The following is a 19,651-nucleotide window of genomic DNA, read 5'->3' as shown; positions in this document are numbered from 1 at the left end:
TGGATTTCAGCATAAATGGAAAGGGAAAATGTGATTTTAGATTTCTTTCCCATGAAGAGGTTATACTTTCATGTAGCAACATCAAATATGCATTTTGGCTGTTTTATTTAAGTCCAGAAGGCACCCATCAGGTTGCCTCAGAGTTGCATGTACATTTCATGAGTGCTTGAAGTAGTGATGACACAGAACACTCATTAGATGGGTTAGGATTTGGCTAGGCAGGAACATGGCCAGTGCATTTGAGGTGGGCCTCCTATCTTTGTTAATAACAACAATGATGGGGTAGCCTGGGTGGCCCAGTGGTTTAGTGCTGCCTCCAGCCCAGGGCATGATCCTGGAGACCCAGGATCGAGTCCCACATCGGGCTCCCTGCATGGAGCCTGCTTCTCCCTCTGCCTATGTCTCTGTCTCTCATGAATAAATAAAATTAAAAAAAAAAATAACAACAATGACCTCCTTGAAATACAGCAATGGCTTAGTCCATAGAGCTTGTGAATTAGCAGTCAGCTAAAATTATCTGAGGCAGTAAAGGCCAAAGGAATTCCAAATCTCTAATGCAGGGATACTAAATGTCTGGTACGTGTAGATTCACTCCTGAGTCCCATGTCCATCACAGATGTCACTAATAAATCATACTCTTTCCTACTCAGCTTGGATGTGGCTTTAGTCTTTCTCAATATAGCAGCACTCAAAGTAGTTACTACTAATAAATGGCATGACAGAAAAAATTTATCTGCCTTATACCTGTTAGGTAAATTTCTTATTTCCTGAGATTAGAACTATGGGCTGCTGTTTGTCCATAAATTACTATTTTAAAGAGGGCAGGTCATGAAGGCATCAGAGAAACTGTATGATGGATACAAAGAAAAATGGAGATCATCCAGTACAATGGTTTCCAGAGTCGCATCTGTTCAAGAGTTTGTTATATACACACTCTTGTGCTTCACTTCCAGAGATTCTGATTCAATAGATGCAGGGCCCAGAAATTTGTAATTTTTGAAGAGTTGCCCAGGGAAATCTGACAGTCATCCAGATGCAGGGACTACTGATCCAGTCTAAATGTATCCTGGAGCACACATAAGGGAACACTTGAATTTCCTCTTACCTTTAAGTTTTTTGGCTGTTGCCGAAGTTCCATGACATGCTTTCTGTGCAGTTCCCTTTCTCGCCTCTTATTGTACTCCAGCTGGTTTTCCAGTTCAGTCTGGTGCTGTAGACGGATCAGATCCATGCGTAGCTTCTGTAATGTGTGCAGCTGCCTGTACTCTAGCTCTCGGGTGGACTCGTCGTGCCGGATTAGCATGGCATGCTCCATCTCCTTCTGGGTCCTCTTTTTATTTAGTTCCTGCATTCAGGAACAAAAGATAAATGGAGAGAGATGACTGGAGGTGAACTGGAAGGAATTCACAACAAAGTGAGAGATGGCAAGGAATGGTACTGCTAACTGTCTCTTAATTAAACCCATTAGTGCTTGGCAGCATGACTTAATGAGATTAGATTAACAATCCCTGGAGGTTTAGGTTCTGTTTGTGGGTCCATCATTTATAAGATGGGCAACTACACTATCTGTAAAACGTGATTTTGCAGGCATCACAACCACACTATCCATAGAATGGGATTAATTCTATCTGACCCCTTCTTACCTCAGAGCTGCTATGAACTCTACATAGGTGATGCCTTCCGCACAGGTGTAAATAAATGTTTCTTTAGTTAAGACAGTGGCTCTCAATATGGGCTGCCCATTAAAAATCATGTGAGGAACCTTTTCAAACTTAAAGGTTTGTTTTAACCTTTATGTTTGAAAGAGGGGATGACTCTGACATCACTATTTTTTAGAGTTCTTCAGGTGAATCTACCATGTGGTCAGAGTTGAAAATCAATGACTTAAATTGGCAATGTCTGCAATGTTCTTAGTTTTCTGGGAAAAACCCTGTTTTTGCATGTGTTAGAAGTAGACCAATTATCTGCTTTTTAAAATCTCAGAGTAAGGGCAGGCTGGGGAAAAAGCAGATGAGAGCTCTCTCCTTCCATTTTTTCCATTAGTTAGTTTGATCATTTCTAGGTCGAATCATTCTGTTCTTTCTAGTTCTATTCATGTCTGTCTTTAAGGGGGAAAGAAAGAAAACTAGAAAAAAAAAAGAGGTAGTTAGGCAAAATTTTTTCATTCGCCAGTTCAAGAATATTTCCTATATGGCACCATATCCAAGATCTGAACCATGTGCTCTGGGTATATAAAGATGTTTACTCAGCCATGATTCTGTTCTCAACTGGCTAACACTCTAATAGGGAACTGTACTACACATTTATTGAAGTACTATATGCTTAGCTCACAGCTGACTGAATCTATTCTCTCTCCTGGGAATATGGAATTGGGATTCAGAGACAGTAAGTCTCTGTTTGTGGCTGGAACTGAGGGGCATATAAAAACTACATATGTGGTAGCCATCCACTGCTACTAAGTGGGCCGAGGATTAGAGAAATCTGGGCTTAGAACATGAAGAATGAAGGAGGGAAAGACAGACGTGCAGGTAATATGCTGGTGCCCATGTTCATAACTGGGGATGATGCTGTATTCATAGCTCTCTCGTAGGCCCAGCTGTATTATTGCTACTGGATTTTGTGAAATATTCCTCTAGTTCTGTAATAAATTCCCTGGTTTTGGCTTAAACTCGCTCAAATAAATTTTAGTAACGTAAACAAAATAACCTTAATTAACACAAGGAAATAAGTTTTATGTGTAAATTTTAAAAAGGAGAACAAGGTTAAAAATGATAAATGCTATAAAAAAAGGTAAAAACTTCTGCTGTAAGATTTCTGAAAGGGTGGTATTACTACTAGTTAAAACAGTCAAGAAAAGGGGTGGCTGGCTGGCTCAGTTGGTGAAGCATCTGCCTTGGGCTCAGGTCATGATCCCAGGGTCCTGGAATAGAGCCCCACATTGGGCTCCTTGCTCAGCAGGGAGTCCGTTTCTCTCTCTGCCCCTCCCTGCTTGTGTTCTCTTTCTCTCTAATAAATTAATAAAACCTTCTTCTTCTTCTTCTTCTTCTTAGAAAAAAAGTCAAAGGAAAAGAAAGTTTGTGAGCTGGACTTTGAGTGAGAACAAGAGTGACTCTCTTCTCTGATGACATCCACTGTGGGACAAAGTGTAAGTCATTTATTTTCATATACGTTAATATCAATAACATTTGCATATTGGTTGTTGAGAATATCTTGCACACTTGGCTCTTTTAACCACTCGAAGAGAAGTCCGTTATTTATTTATTTATTTATTTATTTATTTATTTATTTAGAGAAGTCCTTTAAACGGCACAGCATCTGTACCTGGAGCAAAGTCACTAGTCATTCATTCATTTATTCAATAAATATTTGTTGCACATTTCACATGTGTTAGGTAGACAGTAGAGATACAGCCATGAACAAGTACATCCCCTCATGGAGCTTATTTTCTAGTGGGGAAACAAAGTATAAATGCAATTTACACTTGTCTTAAGGAAAAAAGATAACCTAGAGCACCTCACCTCGCCCCTTCTTGCATTTTGCTTTCCCTTATTTTACTTTTACTCTGTCTAGGCCATTTAATGTATTCTTTTAAAAGTCACTAACTGGCCCCTAGGTGGCACCAAAGGATGGTGAAGTCTTCTCGGAACTAAAGCTATTCTAGACCAAGGACCAAGAAAAAAGCCAAGGAAAGCCTTTAAATAGGTAAAGATCCTGTTCCTAGATTACTATATCTTTTTTTAACTTTTGAGTACCAGGTCTCTCAATATTGGGCATTTATTCATTACACATCTTCCTAAACTGAAAAGTCCAAAATGAGTCTGGGCTGCCAAGAGCCCTAAAACTTCTGGGGAAAAAAAGACACAAAGCAAACAACATTTTCAGAAGAAATAAAATACTTTGCTTTATGTTTCATAGGATGCTTCAGGATGCCACCCACAAAATACCTGCATCAGAATCACCTGGGCTACACATGATTGGTTGTAATAACATGTCACCCAGCTAATTCTGATACTTACTAAAGTTTGAGAATCAATAGAAAAATATTCAGGGTATGAGTCAATCATGTATGATATTGGACAAGTCTTTTAACATGCATTTTAGTTTCCTCAGGTGTAAAGTGAGGATAACAGTACCTATACCACGGACAACCATTCTTGTGAAGATGAGGTGAAAGGCCAGGAACAATCTTCAGAAAGGCTTCAGAACATATCAACATATTATTATTATTATTCTGTATTCAGAAGTGAGAATCTGGCATATAATACCTTAAATCTAGTTTTTAATAAATGATTAAAAAAGGGAGATAAGCAGGATAATAAAATTGCTTTTCTGTTACAATTGTTAAGTTGCTCCCTTTACCTTTAATTCACACATCTAAGTTGCTGGGGTGTAAGTTGATAAACTGTCTACATTATTATTATTATTATTATTTTTTTTTTATTGGTGTTTAATTTACCAACATACAGAAAAATACCCAGTGCTCATCCCGTCAAGTGTCCACCTCAGTGCCCGTCACCCATTCCCCTCCAACACCCGCCCTCTGTCTACATTATTATTATTATTACTGACTCCCTACGAGTCTATTGTTGTGCCTACATAAAGATGTGTAATGTGCTTTAAATTTTTATTTATTTTTATTATTTTTAGAATATTTTATTTATTTATGAGAGACACAGAGACACAGGCAGAGGGAGAAGCAGGCTCCATGCAGGGAGCCCGACGTGGGACTTGATCCCGGGTCTCCAGGATCACACCCTGGGCTGAAGGCGGCGCTAAACTGCTGAGCCACCCAGGCTGCCCTCCCTACTTTAAATTTTTAAAAGTGATTTCTTATATATCACTCAGTCCCACTTGCAACCCTATGAGGTGGTAAGACTGCAAGGACTTACCCCTTTTCCATAGGATGGTAAGACATTTGGGAATTGAGAGACTAACATAAGATCATACAACTTCTATAAAGCAGAATTGAGTCTAAAACTCAGATTTGGGAGTTTTCAACAGTTTCCATTAAAAGATGTCCCAACAAATGGTTTATATTTTCCTGTTTTATGCTTTTTTTTTTAGCCTGTGACACAACATTCTGAAGAATCCCTCTGCTCTGGCTAGACATGATGCAGTGGTTGCTTTGTCTGTACAAATGGCACAATGTGCAGTCACCTTCAGCTTATACCAATTACATAAAATGAGCTGAGCAAAAACAAAAGCAAATGTAATGGTATAGGTGATTTTGCCCACCACTGCTCTCCACATCTATATGCCCTGGAGGCAGCAGAAAATGAGAGACATGTGGGCTCCCCTTCCCTCAGCTCACATCACACGCTGTGTGCACCCTCCCCAAAGCTGAGAGGGAGCTTAGTGTCGAAACACATGTACTTTTCATATGCTATGGCCCTTGAACAAATGACTGTATTTTATGACTTTACCTCCTGTGTAAGATGTGGATCAGGGTGTGTCCCATGACAAACCTTTCCCAACCATGACCCAAGTGCTACTACTTTAAAAGCAGTTGCTCTCACTCAAGTAAAAAATTGTGTCCTCATGCCCAGTGAGGTTGAGTTAAGAACTAGAACTTAAACTTTTAAATGGAGATGTTGTTAGCCTATCACATTCAACGCTTTCTTAGTTTCAGTTCTTGGTTTCATAACTGGTAAGAAAATAGCCAGCATCTGTGTACAGTGATGATAGGGGAAGACTGTGTACAGTCTGTGGTGAGCCTTTTCAATGTTTTCATTAACCAAAAGGATCACTCATACTCAGTTTTCGCAAAGACACAGAAAAACAGGAGGTCTTTGTTGGTGGGAGTATAAACCCCTCAAGGGCAATCTGGCTATGTCTACCAAAAATTTACACATATACATTGTGACCCCAAAATTCCACTTCTGAGAATATATCCTACAAAATATTTGCATATGTGTAAAAAGATCTGCATAAAAAGATGCTCTCTGTGGCACTGTTAGTAATACTGCAAAACTTCAACAAAATATCCACTGAGAAGTACTTCATTAAATAAATATTTTTATAGCCATACCCTTAAAATTCACTATTAATGGTTAAAAAAAAAAAACAAAAAACAGAAAGAGCTGTATGTCCTGGACAGTGAATGAGAAAAAGAGAAGAGTTACAAAATAGTACAGTGGACATTTTTGTAGGTTCAGTATCCATTTCCCCTTCTTTTATTAACAGGCTCCTGTTTTGCTTGAGAAACTCCTCCACCCAATCTGTAATCAGAGTATTGAGTAAGGGACTAAGTGCATTGCCCAATCAAGGTCTCACTCCCTGAGGAATGTGAATCTTAAGCAGAAATGATACAAAGATTAAACATGGTAGGAGGAAATACATCCATATGGCAATGTTCTGAGGAATGTCCATTAGCTCTTACTCTCTAGGTCATGGAATTTACTTTTCCAGCTTAGGTCGTCATCTTCTCTGGCTTGGTTCTTCAGCTCTGTCATCTAACCCATATCCTTTCAATAAATTCCTTTCCATTCTTGGGCAGCCAGTGTTTGTTCCTATGGCTTGCAAGCCAAAAAAAACCCACTGATACTAATGTAATCTTACTTTTGCAAAGTTAAAGTTATATATAAGCTGAATGTATGTATACATATATATAAAGAAAAGGAAATTTGGAAATCTGGATACCAAGTTAATGGTAGTCAGGTCAGAGACTGAGTGGAATGGGATTATCAAGAACTTTCACTACTCAACTATGTTGTTTTTTTTTTTTATGTTCTCATAAATAAAAACTTAGACTCTTAAGAAAAATACTCTTGTAAGAAAACTACTCTTGTAAGAGGGCTAGAACTTTGTCAGTTGGTTAGAACCTGACACTAATGAAGTCACAAATATAGTTTCTATCACTTTTGGGGAATAACTGTCTTCTGCAGTTTTTATTGGCACTAATTGTTTCTTTGGCCTTAGACTTCTTCCATATATGTGCTATCAGAACAACAATAATAATCGCCAGATGAAAAGAATCCCAAATATCTTATTTTCAAATGGCTTTTGGACTTTTTTCATTAGGATTTTTTTGCCTTCTAACAAATGACAGCATGTCTAATACAGAATTAATCAGTTTCTTATCAACACCTCTCTCTAAGCTTCTTGGTTTCTGCCCAAATTTACATGTAACCAAGTCCTGAACACCAGAAATAACTTTGATTCTACCTTTGTCTTTTCTTTCATATTCTATGGTATACCAAGTCCTGTTTGTTTTATATTCAAGATATGCTTCCAATTTGCCTCTCTTTTTATAGCTGCCATGACCATCTTTGTCTATACCCTATTTCTTACCACCTGAGTACTCTGCTTCTTATTTTTTAACCCCTAACTCAATGTTTCTCAACCTTCCCCCCCATTATCATTCTTTTTCTTTTTTTAATCATAAAGAGCCTTTCTAGACTTTCCCCTCCCCTGATCAATTCCATCCATGAAATGTGAATACCACCGATACACTGTATTATCTGTTTATGTACTGTGTCACTTGAGAGGGCCTGACTCTTGTAGTATCTACGACCCTTCCCCTGCAAGAACCCATTTTCACTCCCCTAGGGACAGTATCACCTCCACTGAGAATGTAGGCTTGAATCAATCTGTGCATCACCCACCCAAACCGGGCTGTTCTCTTTAAAGTAAGATTTTAAGGGTGTCTTGGTGGCTCAGTAAGTTAAGTGTCTGCCTTCAGCTTGGGTCATGATCCCAGGGTCCTGGGATTGAGCTCTGCATTGGGCTCTCTGCTCAGTGAGGAGACTGCTCCTCCCTCTCCTGCTACCTGCCACTCTGCCTACTTGTGCTCTGTCAAATAAATGAATGAAATCTTAAAAAAAAAAAAAAAAAAGAAGAAGTAAAATTTTAGCCATATCACTCATTGCCTGGCTCAAAAATAAATGGTCAGCAGTTTCTCCCTCTTCCAGTGAGATGAGACAATACAGATAAAGGACCTGAGCCTGACTCATCATACATGTTTGACAAATTTTAGTTTATTCCATTCCTTCTCCTTCCCAGTTGAATACTGCTCTCCAAAGAGCTTACACTGTACCAATGCACATTCCCATTATATATGTCTTCAGTGCTTGTTTCTCTTGTGTGGACTAACACTTTTTTTTTTTTTTTTTGCAAACTTTCATATTTTTACCAATGTCTTAGTTCATTTATGAGGGTTTCTCTGATTACTCCAGGTCAAGATGTTTTCCTATGGAACTTTGTATCTACAACTGAATCACATTCTGTGCTCCTCATCTCAGTGAATAATGTCTTATTCATCCAGTTTCCCAAATTAGAAACTTTGAAGTCATTTTTGACTCCTCTCTCTTCTGAAATTCTGATGCCATTTGGTTGGAATTACTGTCAGTTCTGCTTCAGATCTAATCTCTCCCCATTGTCTCTTCCAGGTCAAGCTAGAGAAAGAATGTCCTAGCTGATCTCATTGTACTTTGCTTCTTGCTGCTGTAGCCTACTCTCACACTGATTCACTACTTCTTTCAAAGAAAACTCTCTTTGACCTCCTGCTTAAAAGTCTCGAATGGCCATGCAACTGCCTTCAGGCTAAAATTGAAATAACGTGTCTTAACAAAAAAGGTTCTCTGCCTTCTGCTTCTAATTACCCTTGTTCTGACATTACACTTTGTGGAAAACTCAATTTCTCATCAGTCCCTGAGTCCTCCAAATTTTTTCACGACTGCATGCCCAGGACATTTTATTTATATGTCTATTGTATCTGATGTGTTACATTGTAACTAGTCTGTTACATGTCTGTTTCTCCTTTTAGATTTAGGGTTACTTGAAGGCAAGAAGTATAGCTCCTCCTGAGCCCTGGCATCTCCAGCACAGTGCCTAGCACTAAGGGGCACTGGATGACTAGATGGCTTAATTGTGGAGCATCATTCTATTACTTAGTATTTCATGTGGAGCAAAACCCCAGTGTTTGACAAGCAGGCTGAAAGCAGAAATTCTTTATACCTTTTGATTCTCCACCGCATAATATGGCTTATAATGGGTGCTCAATAAAACCCTATTACATTTATTTGGAAAATGTTGATTCCTTACTCTGTAAATGGGCTTTCTCTTTCATCACAGTAGTGAATTTGTTCCCTGACTACTTTTGTACACCTACTTTGTGTCAGGCGCTACACTAAAGACTATAAAGGTTCAGGATGTAAGAATGGACACAACAGTCATGATCTTCACAAAACTTCTTGTCTCATAAGTCAGTGATGATAGTAATGAATATAATAAATACCTCCCGAATGTTCTGCTGCTCCACCTCATGCCGCTTGATCATTATTTTCCGCTTAAAGAAACGACAGTTTTTGTCGTAGTACAGTCTCTGCTGGGTGAGAAGGTGGGCTTCCTCTTCAGCCTGTGTGTGCTGCAAGTTCTCTTTATGCTTGGATATCCGCTCTTGCTTTTCTTTCTTGGGTGTGCTATGGTCTTCATTCATCTCCTTCACAAAACAAAACAAAAACACAAACAAACAAAATCAGCATGCTGGTCTCATCAAGTAAAAGGAACTAATAGTTCATTGCAATGGCAGATTAAATTATTTGGAGAGCAACTGAGAATGTAAAGACAGAAAGACTTGGCACTGCATATCCACCCCCCGCCCCAACTTTTGTTTATTGATTAACTGAGTATTAAGTGAGAGGGAGGCTTATTAGTTCCCATGTCTCTGGCTTCTTCCTCTCTGAAATAATTGGTTCACTCATTCAATCAATATACACTTACTGAGTTCTTATCATGTGACAGGCACTGTGCAAGGCACAAGGATACAATGATGAGCAAAAGAACATGATTACCACTATCATGGGGCTTCATAGTCTAGAAGCAAATATTAAAGAACAGTGGAAATGAACTGAAAATGACTGTGATAGCTGCTGTGAAGGTGAAGTACTTCATTTTACAAGGATGCTTAAAAGAACATACTTGGTTTTGGTAACAACTAAGCTGAAATTTGAAAAACCTGTAGGAGCTAACCACTGAAAAGGAGGAGGGGAGAATACTCTGGGTAGAAGGTATATTAACTGAAACATGGTACAATCAAGAAACAGAGAGCAGGCCAGGGTGGTGGGTGCAGTGTGACATGAAATGAAGTAGGACCATCAGAAGTCTTACTGGCCAAATTAAAGACACTGATCTGTAGCATAGGAGACAAGGATTTTATACATGTTGGAATGACAGAATGAGATGCATCTCAAAAAGAGGACTCTTGCTGCCTTGTGGAGAACAGAGTGGAGGAGACAAGACCAGGAAAAGTGGACAGATTTCACAAATAAGAGGTAACTCAGTAAATGTCGTTAGTTTTAATTTCAGGAAAAAACATTCTTTATTTGCTATTAGAGAGTAAATGAACTACCTATATTTCCAAAAAGACAAAATTCACAATTTTTCCAGACTATATGGATAAAGAAAAGAAAGCAGAGAATCAGAACACTTAAGATGATGTTAACTTTACGGAGAAAGAAGACCATTTTTAGAGAAAGCACAGTGCACTCTTTTTTGTTCATACTGACAAGCTTGACGTATAATATTTGGTTAACTACTCAGTGAAAATCTTATTAATACTAATTAATACTAATCTTGTTAATACTTATTTTACTTAATGTTTTGTGATGCAGATATTACATACTATTTAGATTATTTTTGCACTTAGTCAAGAAGCCCTGGTAAATCAACTTTCAACTTTCCTATTCCAGTGAAGTCTTAAGTGAAATATCAGAATCAACAAGAGAGAAAGCTGTTTTGAGTATGGAGTAAGCTGGAATCACAACAGGAAGGCTCGGTGATTCATCTCTTGATGCTATGACTTCACTACTATGTTTGGCATTAACCACTACATTGCACACCCAAGTTCAAATGTGACCATGTAAAGTCACTCCAAAATCAAGAATAAATTATTTCTAGACCACCCATCATCCATATTGCTCACATCCCCATTGTCTATCAAACAGTGGAAATAATGGAGTTTGTTTTGCTACCCCCAGGGCAATACCTTTAAATATATCAATGTCTAAATATACATGGCACCTTAAATAATCATAACTGAACTTTACTTCATAAGCAGTACTATTAGCTTTGCATAGAAAGGCTTACAGGGGCTATCTCAAACTGAGTTTAGGCTTGTTTTTCCTCATGAGAGTGTTGAAAGACTTGTAAGTTTAGGCCTGTGGTTTCCTGCACTCATAAATCTGAGTAACAAAGATGTCTGAGGATTAAGTGGGGATTCTCAAATGCTATTCTGTGGGAGAATCTTCTACAGGTTGAGTTCATACAATCTCCAAATACCTCAGTGCTAGAAAATTTCAAAATGGTGGCTGCAGTCACAAAGTGTGGCCTACAGAGCATGAGTAAACACATGGAGTTAGAAATAAGAATGTAAGTGTAATTGAGAATATTTCAAAATTTCTTTTTTTTTTTTTTCAAAATTTCTTATAGAAAAATCAATGTTATCTCTGTGATCCAGCAATATCTTTCTATTATGATATAATAATTAGGCTCAAGCAATAACTCAGAGAAAATGGATAGAACATGAACTTTCTTAGTTGGGCTATTTCTCCCTACAGCCTGGTTTTCTAGACCTTTATAGCATCAGAGATTTTCCCATTTAGGCAGTGTGGGTTAAATACAAATTTCTGTCAGTCTCAACAATCACCATGGCTCATCTGGGCAGGACTTTAGTCCTGAGGCTCACCCCAACCCACTTGCTTTCACTTCCTAAGTAAAACAGAATTGGAGAGGAACCTTGATAAGTTCCATTTGTTAACCTAGAATAAGAGCTCAAATAAATGATTTCACATACTGAAACCATGCCCCATATTGAATTTTTTTTAAATCTTAATACACCAGTAATCTACAAATAAGAAATGCTAAGTCTTACGAGGAGCAAAGCTTAGGGAACTGCATGCAGGCCATTCACTATAAGCAGTGGTGGGAGAACTTTAGAAACCTGAGCTTTCAGATCAAACTGCAGTTCATCAGAGGGCTCTTCATTTCTATTGACTTCAATCCAAGTTTTAAGAACCGTTCAATAATTTATCCTCTGATAAAGACATGTACCAGGCAGGGATACAGTCACGGGGGCAGGGGGAGGGGGAAGAGAGAGAGAAATGGTCTCTGCTCTTATCACTTACTGGTTAGTAGGGTAAGTAACTAAAACAAAACAAAACAAAACAAAACAAACACCTGTAAACTAAAAAAAAATGGGGGGGGGAGATACTTGAAAACTAGTGTTATGAAACCAGAGGCACCTGACTTGGTTGAGGAAGCAGGAAAGGCTTCCCTTAGGAAATGATTTTTATTTTTATTTTTTTTAAGTAGGCTCCATGCTCAATGTGGGGCTTGAACTCATGACCCTGAGATCAAGAATCACATGTTCTACAGATTGAGCCAGCCAGGTGGTCCAAGGTAAGGTATTAATAAATAATCCTAAATCTTACAAGAGGAAGGAGTAAGAATTAACAGCAGAGGGAGAGGTGGGGGCTGGGAGAGCATCCTGGTGGAAGAAACAGTATAAAGAAACAGTCTTCTCCAAAGGCCTTGGAGAAAAGTGAAACTTGATGCATTTGAAGAACCAAAAGGTTACCACTGTGGCAAGAGCAGCAAAGCGTCAGGTGTGGGGTAAGCAGGTGGGGGTACAGTGGTGTGAGGTGAGACTAGAGGGGAGGCTGATAGTAGATTACTTAGGGACTTCTAGTATTTTGATCTATTCTAAGAGCAATGGGAAGCCAACAAATGTGAAAATCATGAGGAGATATGATAAGACTTAGGTTTTTTTTTTTTTTAAGCTTTATTTTGTGTGTGTGTGTGTGTGTGTGTGTGTGTGTGTGTGTGAGAGAGAGACAGAGACAGAGAGACAGAGAGAGAGAGAGAGAGAAAGCAGGGGGAGGGGCAGAGGAAGATGGAGAGAATCCTCAAGCAGACTCCCTCTCTAGCACAGAGCCTGACAGGGGGCTCAATCCCAGGACCCTGAGATCATGACCAGAGCCAAAACAAGAGATGGATGCCCAACTGATTGAGCCACCCAGATGCCCCAAGACTTATGGTTTGAAAAGATCACTCTGGCTAAAGTCGCTGAAGAATAAACTGGAAGTAGGCAAGAATGGTTTAGAGTTAAATCAATGGTTCTTCAAATCTGATGCCTGGATCAGCAGCATTGACATCACTTGGGAACTTGTTAGAAATGCACATTTCAAATTCCACCCAGACCCACTGAATCAGAAAATCAGAAAACTAACTCTAGTGAGTTGGCAATCCATTTTAATAAGTGCTTCAGGTGATATAAAGTTTGAGAATAAATGGTTTAGACTATTGATGACAACATAAGATTAATCAATTTTAAGTTTCAACCATTCTTCTTTTTTTAAGATTTTATTTTTAAGTAATCTCTACACCCAACATGGGGCTCAAACTTATAACCCAATATCAAAAATTACATGCTCCACCAACTAAGCCAGCCAGGTTCCCCTTAAGCTCTAACCATTCTTTTTTTTTTTTTTTAATTTTTAAAATTTATTTATGAGATAGTCATACAGAGAGAGAGAGAGACAGAGAGAGACAGAGACACGGGCAGAGGGAGAAGCAGGCTCCATGCACCGGGAGCCCGACGTGGGACTCGATCCCGGGTCTCCAGGATTAGGCTCTGGGCCAAAGGCAGGCGCCCAACCACTGCACCACCCAGGGATCCCAAGCTCTAACCATTCTAATGGCAACTTGATGACAACAAATATTGGTACTCTTACCTCTTTTATTTTTTCCTTACAAATCTTATACTGCTTCTTCTGACTTTCCAAGAAAGTTGTCAAGTCTTTCTTCTGCTGGGCCAAGATCTGTTGCTGGAACTTCTTCTCATCTGCTGCAGCTACCTTTGCCTGATAAAATGACATACAATCTAGGATAATTTGTTTTTCACACAGAATTCAGCTGTCTATATCTTCCAATGCATGAAAGAGTCCATAAGTGCTGAATAATGTGGTGTTTTTTGAACACTTAATAAAAAACAAAATAAATACTTGCTCTGATTCTCTTGTATCTTAAATAATGTGGAATTTTTACCATTGAAAAATACATTCCCAATTATGGGAAAAATATGAAAGCAAGCCATAAACATGTTTTACTGAACATACAAAATATACAAGGGATGAAAAGTGAACTAAGGATTCTAATAAAATATTTTTTTTCATAATGTCGGTAGCCCACAGATTAAATTATAAAAATGGTTAAATAACCATGACAGGCCAGTTTTATTTCAAGAAACTCACTCTAATTGATGAATAACATTTTGTTTTCTTAGGCACCTGCTACAATCCACAATAGTCAGACACTGGGACATATCGAGGGATCCCAAATGGATAGAACACAGACCAAATAAAAGATGACCCAATAAACACTGGCTCCTGAAAGTGACCAATCTAAGTTTCTGGGGACCATTAGATGCAGCACATATGTAAGATGAGATGCTTCGGAGACAGGGAGGGAATTATGCTTCATGGTTCTCTTTATGTTATCTTTTCACCTTTAACTTCTATTATCAATAATTTTTCCATCATGAACAATTTTCTCTACATATTTACCAAATAAAATCCCCAAGAAAGAATCTGATTGGCTTATTTAATCAATATCATCCCTGTTTGGGCAGAGGTTTTCATGGCAGGCTGCTTTACAGCTTGATGGCTGTTGGGGGAATGCTTCATCTGCAGTTCTGATGTTCCCTTCCACGTGGAGAGAGAGCTTAATTACCAAAACACCCCTGGCACTCTGTCTCCAGTCACTTCATCCCCAAAGAGCATATGTTCACCCCTGCTTTCCCACGCTATGTAAGTCTTATGGGGGTGAGGCAGGGCAGCAGGGAAGGTGACTGGTTTAGCACGGGGCCGGTGCCTAGATAGGCAAGTCTGTTCAGTTTTGTACGGTATTATTAGTGCATTTCCCTTCAGACATAAATCACTTCTCCCATCTAATACTTATCAGTAATAAAGGTAATATTTTGACTGTCTGCCTTAGCCTCTTCTTTGTTTAGAACATAGATAGGGAAGAGAGATGTCTTCTAGAAGACCCAAGCAATAGAGGATTAATTACTTGTGGCCACTGGTCAGGTGCCCATTCCTAGTCCAATCAGTGTAGGCAGGGATTATCACCACTGAAAGGGACAATCTGTAGAGCAGTATTCTTTTGAAGAGGACTGTGGGTGTGGCAGGCATGATAACAGGTCTGAACTGTGCAAGTTTCCACAGGATAGAAGCGTCTTGTTTCTTTTTATATGCACCAGACCCCCTCAAGGAACTGACTCTCAGAATATATTTGAATAGACAAGAATGAAATATACACCTGCAGTAACTATTTTAACTTTTAATGGCAATTTTAAGTAGCCCCACAAAACCTAACCCCTCTCAACTACCACCACCAAGGCAACATTGTTCCTCTATCACCAAAAGGCACACCCCTCCTGCCTTTTGCTCATGTGATGCCACTGACTGAAATAGTCCTGGCTTGGTTACAACACAAAGGCATGTGTGTGCACACTGACCTCCTTCTCTATGATAGCCACTTGCTTCTTGGCCAGCTTCTCCAGCTCTATGGACGAGTTGTTGGCATGCGTCTCCACCTCCTTCTGTAGCTTGAGGCGGTGCTCGTCCATCTCAGCCTTCAGCTTGTTCTCCAGGGCGATCAGCTGCTTCTGGTGCTGGCGCCGCATCCGCTTATAACCTGACATCTGTTCCCGCAACTCGTTCTCCTGCTCATGCTCATGGATCTGTCGTGTAACCTGATTTGGGGTGGTGAACAGAACTCAGGTAACCAGATTCATGGAAGACAAACTTTCAAGGAAAGTAGAGGAGCCCTCTGGCAGAATTCTATCTATCACTGCCACCATCAATTTACCTATTTGTTGAATGCTCACCTGTACCAGGCACTATGCTTTGTCCTCTTTATATTCTTTATCTCTAATCCTAAAAACCAACTCATTCACTCATTCATTTTAGTCATTAATGAGGTTAGTTGTTACCACCTCCATTTTATAGATGAAGAAACTGAGACTTGAGGCAATTAACTTATTCATTCAGCCAAATTGAATTTACATATTTTTGACATATTATTGCATCTCTCTTCAAGGTCATATAGCTAATAAAGGGTAGAGCTGAGATTCAGACCCATTTCTGTCTGGTTCCAGAGCCATGCTATTTCCCTTACACCAGGATTTCTCAATGTCAACACTATTGACAATGAACCAGGTAATTCTTTGTTTTGAAGGGCTGTCCTTGCATTGCAGGATATTTAGCAGCATCCCTGGCCTACCCACTAGATGCCAGTATACCTCTCAAGTCAAGGCAATCAAAAATGTCTTTAGATATTGGCAAATGTCCCTTGGGGGGCAAAATCCCTCTGGTTGAGAACCACTGCATTATATTACACCGCTTGTTTTTAAACATATTTCTAACAGTCACAGGAATTTTGATTATATTCCTAAAGTTGTTTGAACAAGATTTATTTCTGATTCTTAATATGAAAGGTGGGGCTGTGGGGGTGAAAGGAGGAAGAGGGAGAGAGGAGAAACAGACAGCATTCTCTTCTTTAAAATCTCCCTCTCCCACCTCCCCTTCCCCACAGAAGAGATGTCAACAAATTATAATACATTTACTCGCTCTCCTAAAGAGAAAGCATTTCTATGATTTTTAGATGGCTTTTCTTAGTAATTTTTCCTTAACCCATTCTCAGGTGAATATCCAACAAATTCAAGATTGCAAATATGAATTTTGGCATCTCTTGTTTCTTTCTATTAAGCCTTTTCTGATTTTCTACTCCTTCCTTCAGTTTATCACCCCTCTTTTTATTTTCCCTTTATTTTCTCTGCTCACTTCATTTTCATCTTTCCTTTTTTAGAAAAAAAAAATTACAAAATTATAACTTCAGCTTTGTTTATCGCTAAGCAATTTAGTCATTCCTATCTACCATAAGCCAATTCTCCCCAACCTCACCCTCAAACAAGTTTTACTAGAAATTTCCATCCTGCTATTAATTCTCTTTACTATTTTCAGTTTATGGGTCAAAGTGCATTTTGTACAAAGAACAATTTGTTTCTTTGCTCCTTTTAGAAGGTGTCCCTGCATACCAGACTGAGTCCTTACTATCAAGAGAGTGCTGTTCTGTAACTGGATAGTATTATCAAAGTATACCATTAAACATTAGCCGAACTTTGAAACCTTTCCAACTGAAACTAACACTAGGTTTCATATTCATTTCTCTTTTCTAAAGGACAATCCTCTTTAAAGTGTGAAGAATAAGAGCAGAAGATATTTCAAGACCAAAAGGACAGCATCACCAAAGGGGCACCTAACACTCTAAAGGAAATCTATTTTGTCATCACAATATCATGTTTCTTTTTAATGGACTTACTTCATGACAAAAGGAAAGAAAGAAATCATTTGAAATACATTTGTATATTTTACTTCCTCATGCTTACACCTTCCTCATGCTTACACCTTTCTAAAGTTCAACTATAGGGGACTACCATTTAGTCCTTACTAAATTCACTTGTTTTTCATACAAATATGTCAGTAAAGTGTCCATTCTAGGGTAATGCATTTGAGATATGTTTTATCTCTAAACTTATTTTTTCTTATGTTAGTATTCCTTCTTTAATCAAATTCCCCAAACTGAGATATGGTACACCTTAAAGCTATCATGGCACATTTAAAATGTGACAACAGAAGGTCTGACTAGCTTGTGGTCAAGTATTCTCAGGATGGCCATTTCCCTAAACCAGGTACCTAAATCTAAAGTGGAAATGAATTGTGTCAAGAACATTTTTTAAAAATATTTTATTTACTTATTTATGAGAGAGAGAGAGAGAGAGAGAGAGAGAGGCAGAGGGCAGAGACATAGACAGAGGGAGAAACAGGCTCCATGCAGGGAGCCCGATGTGGGACTTGATCCTGGGACTCCAGGATCATGCCTTGAGCCAAAGACAGATGCGCAACCATTGAGCCACCCAGGCGTCCCTCAAGAACATTTTCTATCCTAACTGGTGGGTGAGTCCCTGTGAAAAGGGTGGTCCTACTGCATACCAGATCACACAACTGTGTGGCTAAGACAAATTTACAAAGCTCAATGTGCTATCATTGTTTATCACTGAATTCTAGGAGAAACACTTTGCTTCTAATGCTTCCCATAATTTGGATAATCACCTTCTTAAACTAATATCACCTTCAATATGTTGCAATGAAACTTTCTATGTTTCAACGTTAATTACCTTGTTGGACACAAATGGAGATACTGAGTTTTACAATCCGATACTCAAGCAAAGTAGACAAATTTAAATACAAGTCTGGCCAGATGCTTCATGTATGAAGTCTAACTAGAAACATATAAAATTATTATCTACAGTTATGTACACGTGCAGGTTTTAAGTTTATACTGCATGTCTTGCAAATACACTATTTGGTCAACAGAATTAAAAAATAGCTCATAATTTTAAATTTTACCATGCTTTATGGTTTACAATGTACTTTCACATGCAATTTACCTCTAATTTTTATAAACCCTGGGATTTGAACTGAGGTCCTATGGTTCTTGAATTGCCTGAGGAAATTTACCCCATTAAGGCAGAGTGAAACTTTCTATTATTAAGTAATGGAAGGAATCAACACTCCAAAAAGTCAAAGCTGGACAGAATGGCAAGTCTAAACTACAAACCGAGTAAGTCTAAAAATGAAAGGAAGTTACAGAAATGTAGTGACTGTAATATTCACAATGGTAGTCTCAAAAATGTGATTAGTTGAAAGTGGGCAGTAGCATCTTGCCACACCTAGTAGGTTGCTTGAACACAATACCATTCTGTCCCTTACTGTATTACTGACCTTGGGCAAATTACTCAACTTCTTGAAGGTTCTCAAAGAGGAGCCACTGCTACAATGAGATCACTGATGGATAACACTTATGTCCAGCAAGATGTCTGACATATAAGAGATGTTTGATATATGTTGATTTCCTTCCTTGTCCTGCCAGGGTCTGAGTAGTATGTCTCTTTTTCCCTCCACCAAGCATTTCTAGTGATACGGACATAGATCAGAAGGAGTGGATCCAAGAAAAAGGGCAAGTTTAAAAATAAAACTTAATTGTATCCAGGTCATGGCTTATAAAATAAGTATGCATAATCTCTGACTCTGAATTATTAACCATTTAACATACCTGGAGTAATATATAAAAGTTAAGAGTCATAAAAGACTGAACTTTTCCCAAAAAGTTTCTATAGCTATTTCATCTCATCTTATTTAATTTTGGCAAAAATTTGGACCTAAAACACTACTACATCCAAAGTGTACTATCTGCCTACCAACTGAAGAACACTGCACTAGAGGGCTAATAAGCAACTTACTGAACATAAAAGAGGAGCATAGCAGCTGATAATGTTACCCTCTTAAGAGATCAAAGCCAACTTACAAGATTAATTATGAGTAAGAATCAAAATAATGCGTATGATAAAACTGCCTACCTCGGCTCTTAGAATAAATGAAATTTATAGCAAGTTCTTAAAAAGAATACACTGGGTCACATTTTGACATTAGAAATTTCATATTCCACTCTTTAGAACACCTAGGGAAAAATGTTTTAAGTTCATAGCAAAAGTAATGATGGATAACAGGCAATTCTGTCTCATACAGAAACA

General features: G+C 38.5%; 1 protein-coding gene across 2 annotated transcripts in view; it reads right to left on the bottom strand.

Moving 5' to 3' along the window:
* Positions 1 to 19,651, bottom strand: part of TAOK3 (TAO kinase 3) — a 181,592-nt gene that overhangs the window by 9,109 nt on the left and 152,832 nt on the right. For both annotated transcript variants that reach the window (XM_041728803.1, XM_041728804.1), the window contains 4 exons: positions 15,515 to 15,751; positions 13,731 to 13,859; positions 9,236 to 9,439; positions 1,106 to 1,345 (listed from right to left, as the gene is read on the bottom strand). In XM_041728803.1, coding sequence (XP_041584737.1) covers positions 1,106 to 1,345; positions 9,236 to 9,439; positions 13,731 to 13,859; positions 15,515 to 15,751 — 810 coding nt within the window. The remainder of the gene's footprint in view (positions 1 to 1,105; positions 1,346 to 9,235; positions 9,440 to 13,730; positions 13,860 to 15,514; positions 15,752 to 19,651) is intronic.

This window comes from Vulpes lagopus, chromosome 14 (genome assembly GCF_018345385.1).
Source record: "Vulpes lagopus strain Blue_001 chromosome 14, ASM1834538v1, whole genome shotgun sequence".
Taxonomy (NCBI): Eukaryota; Metazoa; Chordata; class Mammalia; order Carnivora; family Canidae; genus Vulpes; species Vulpes lagopus.
This window is presented reverse-complemented; position numbering and strand designations above follow the sequence as displayed.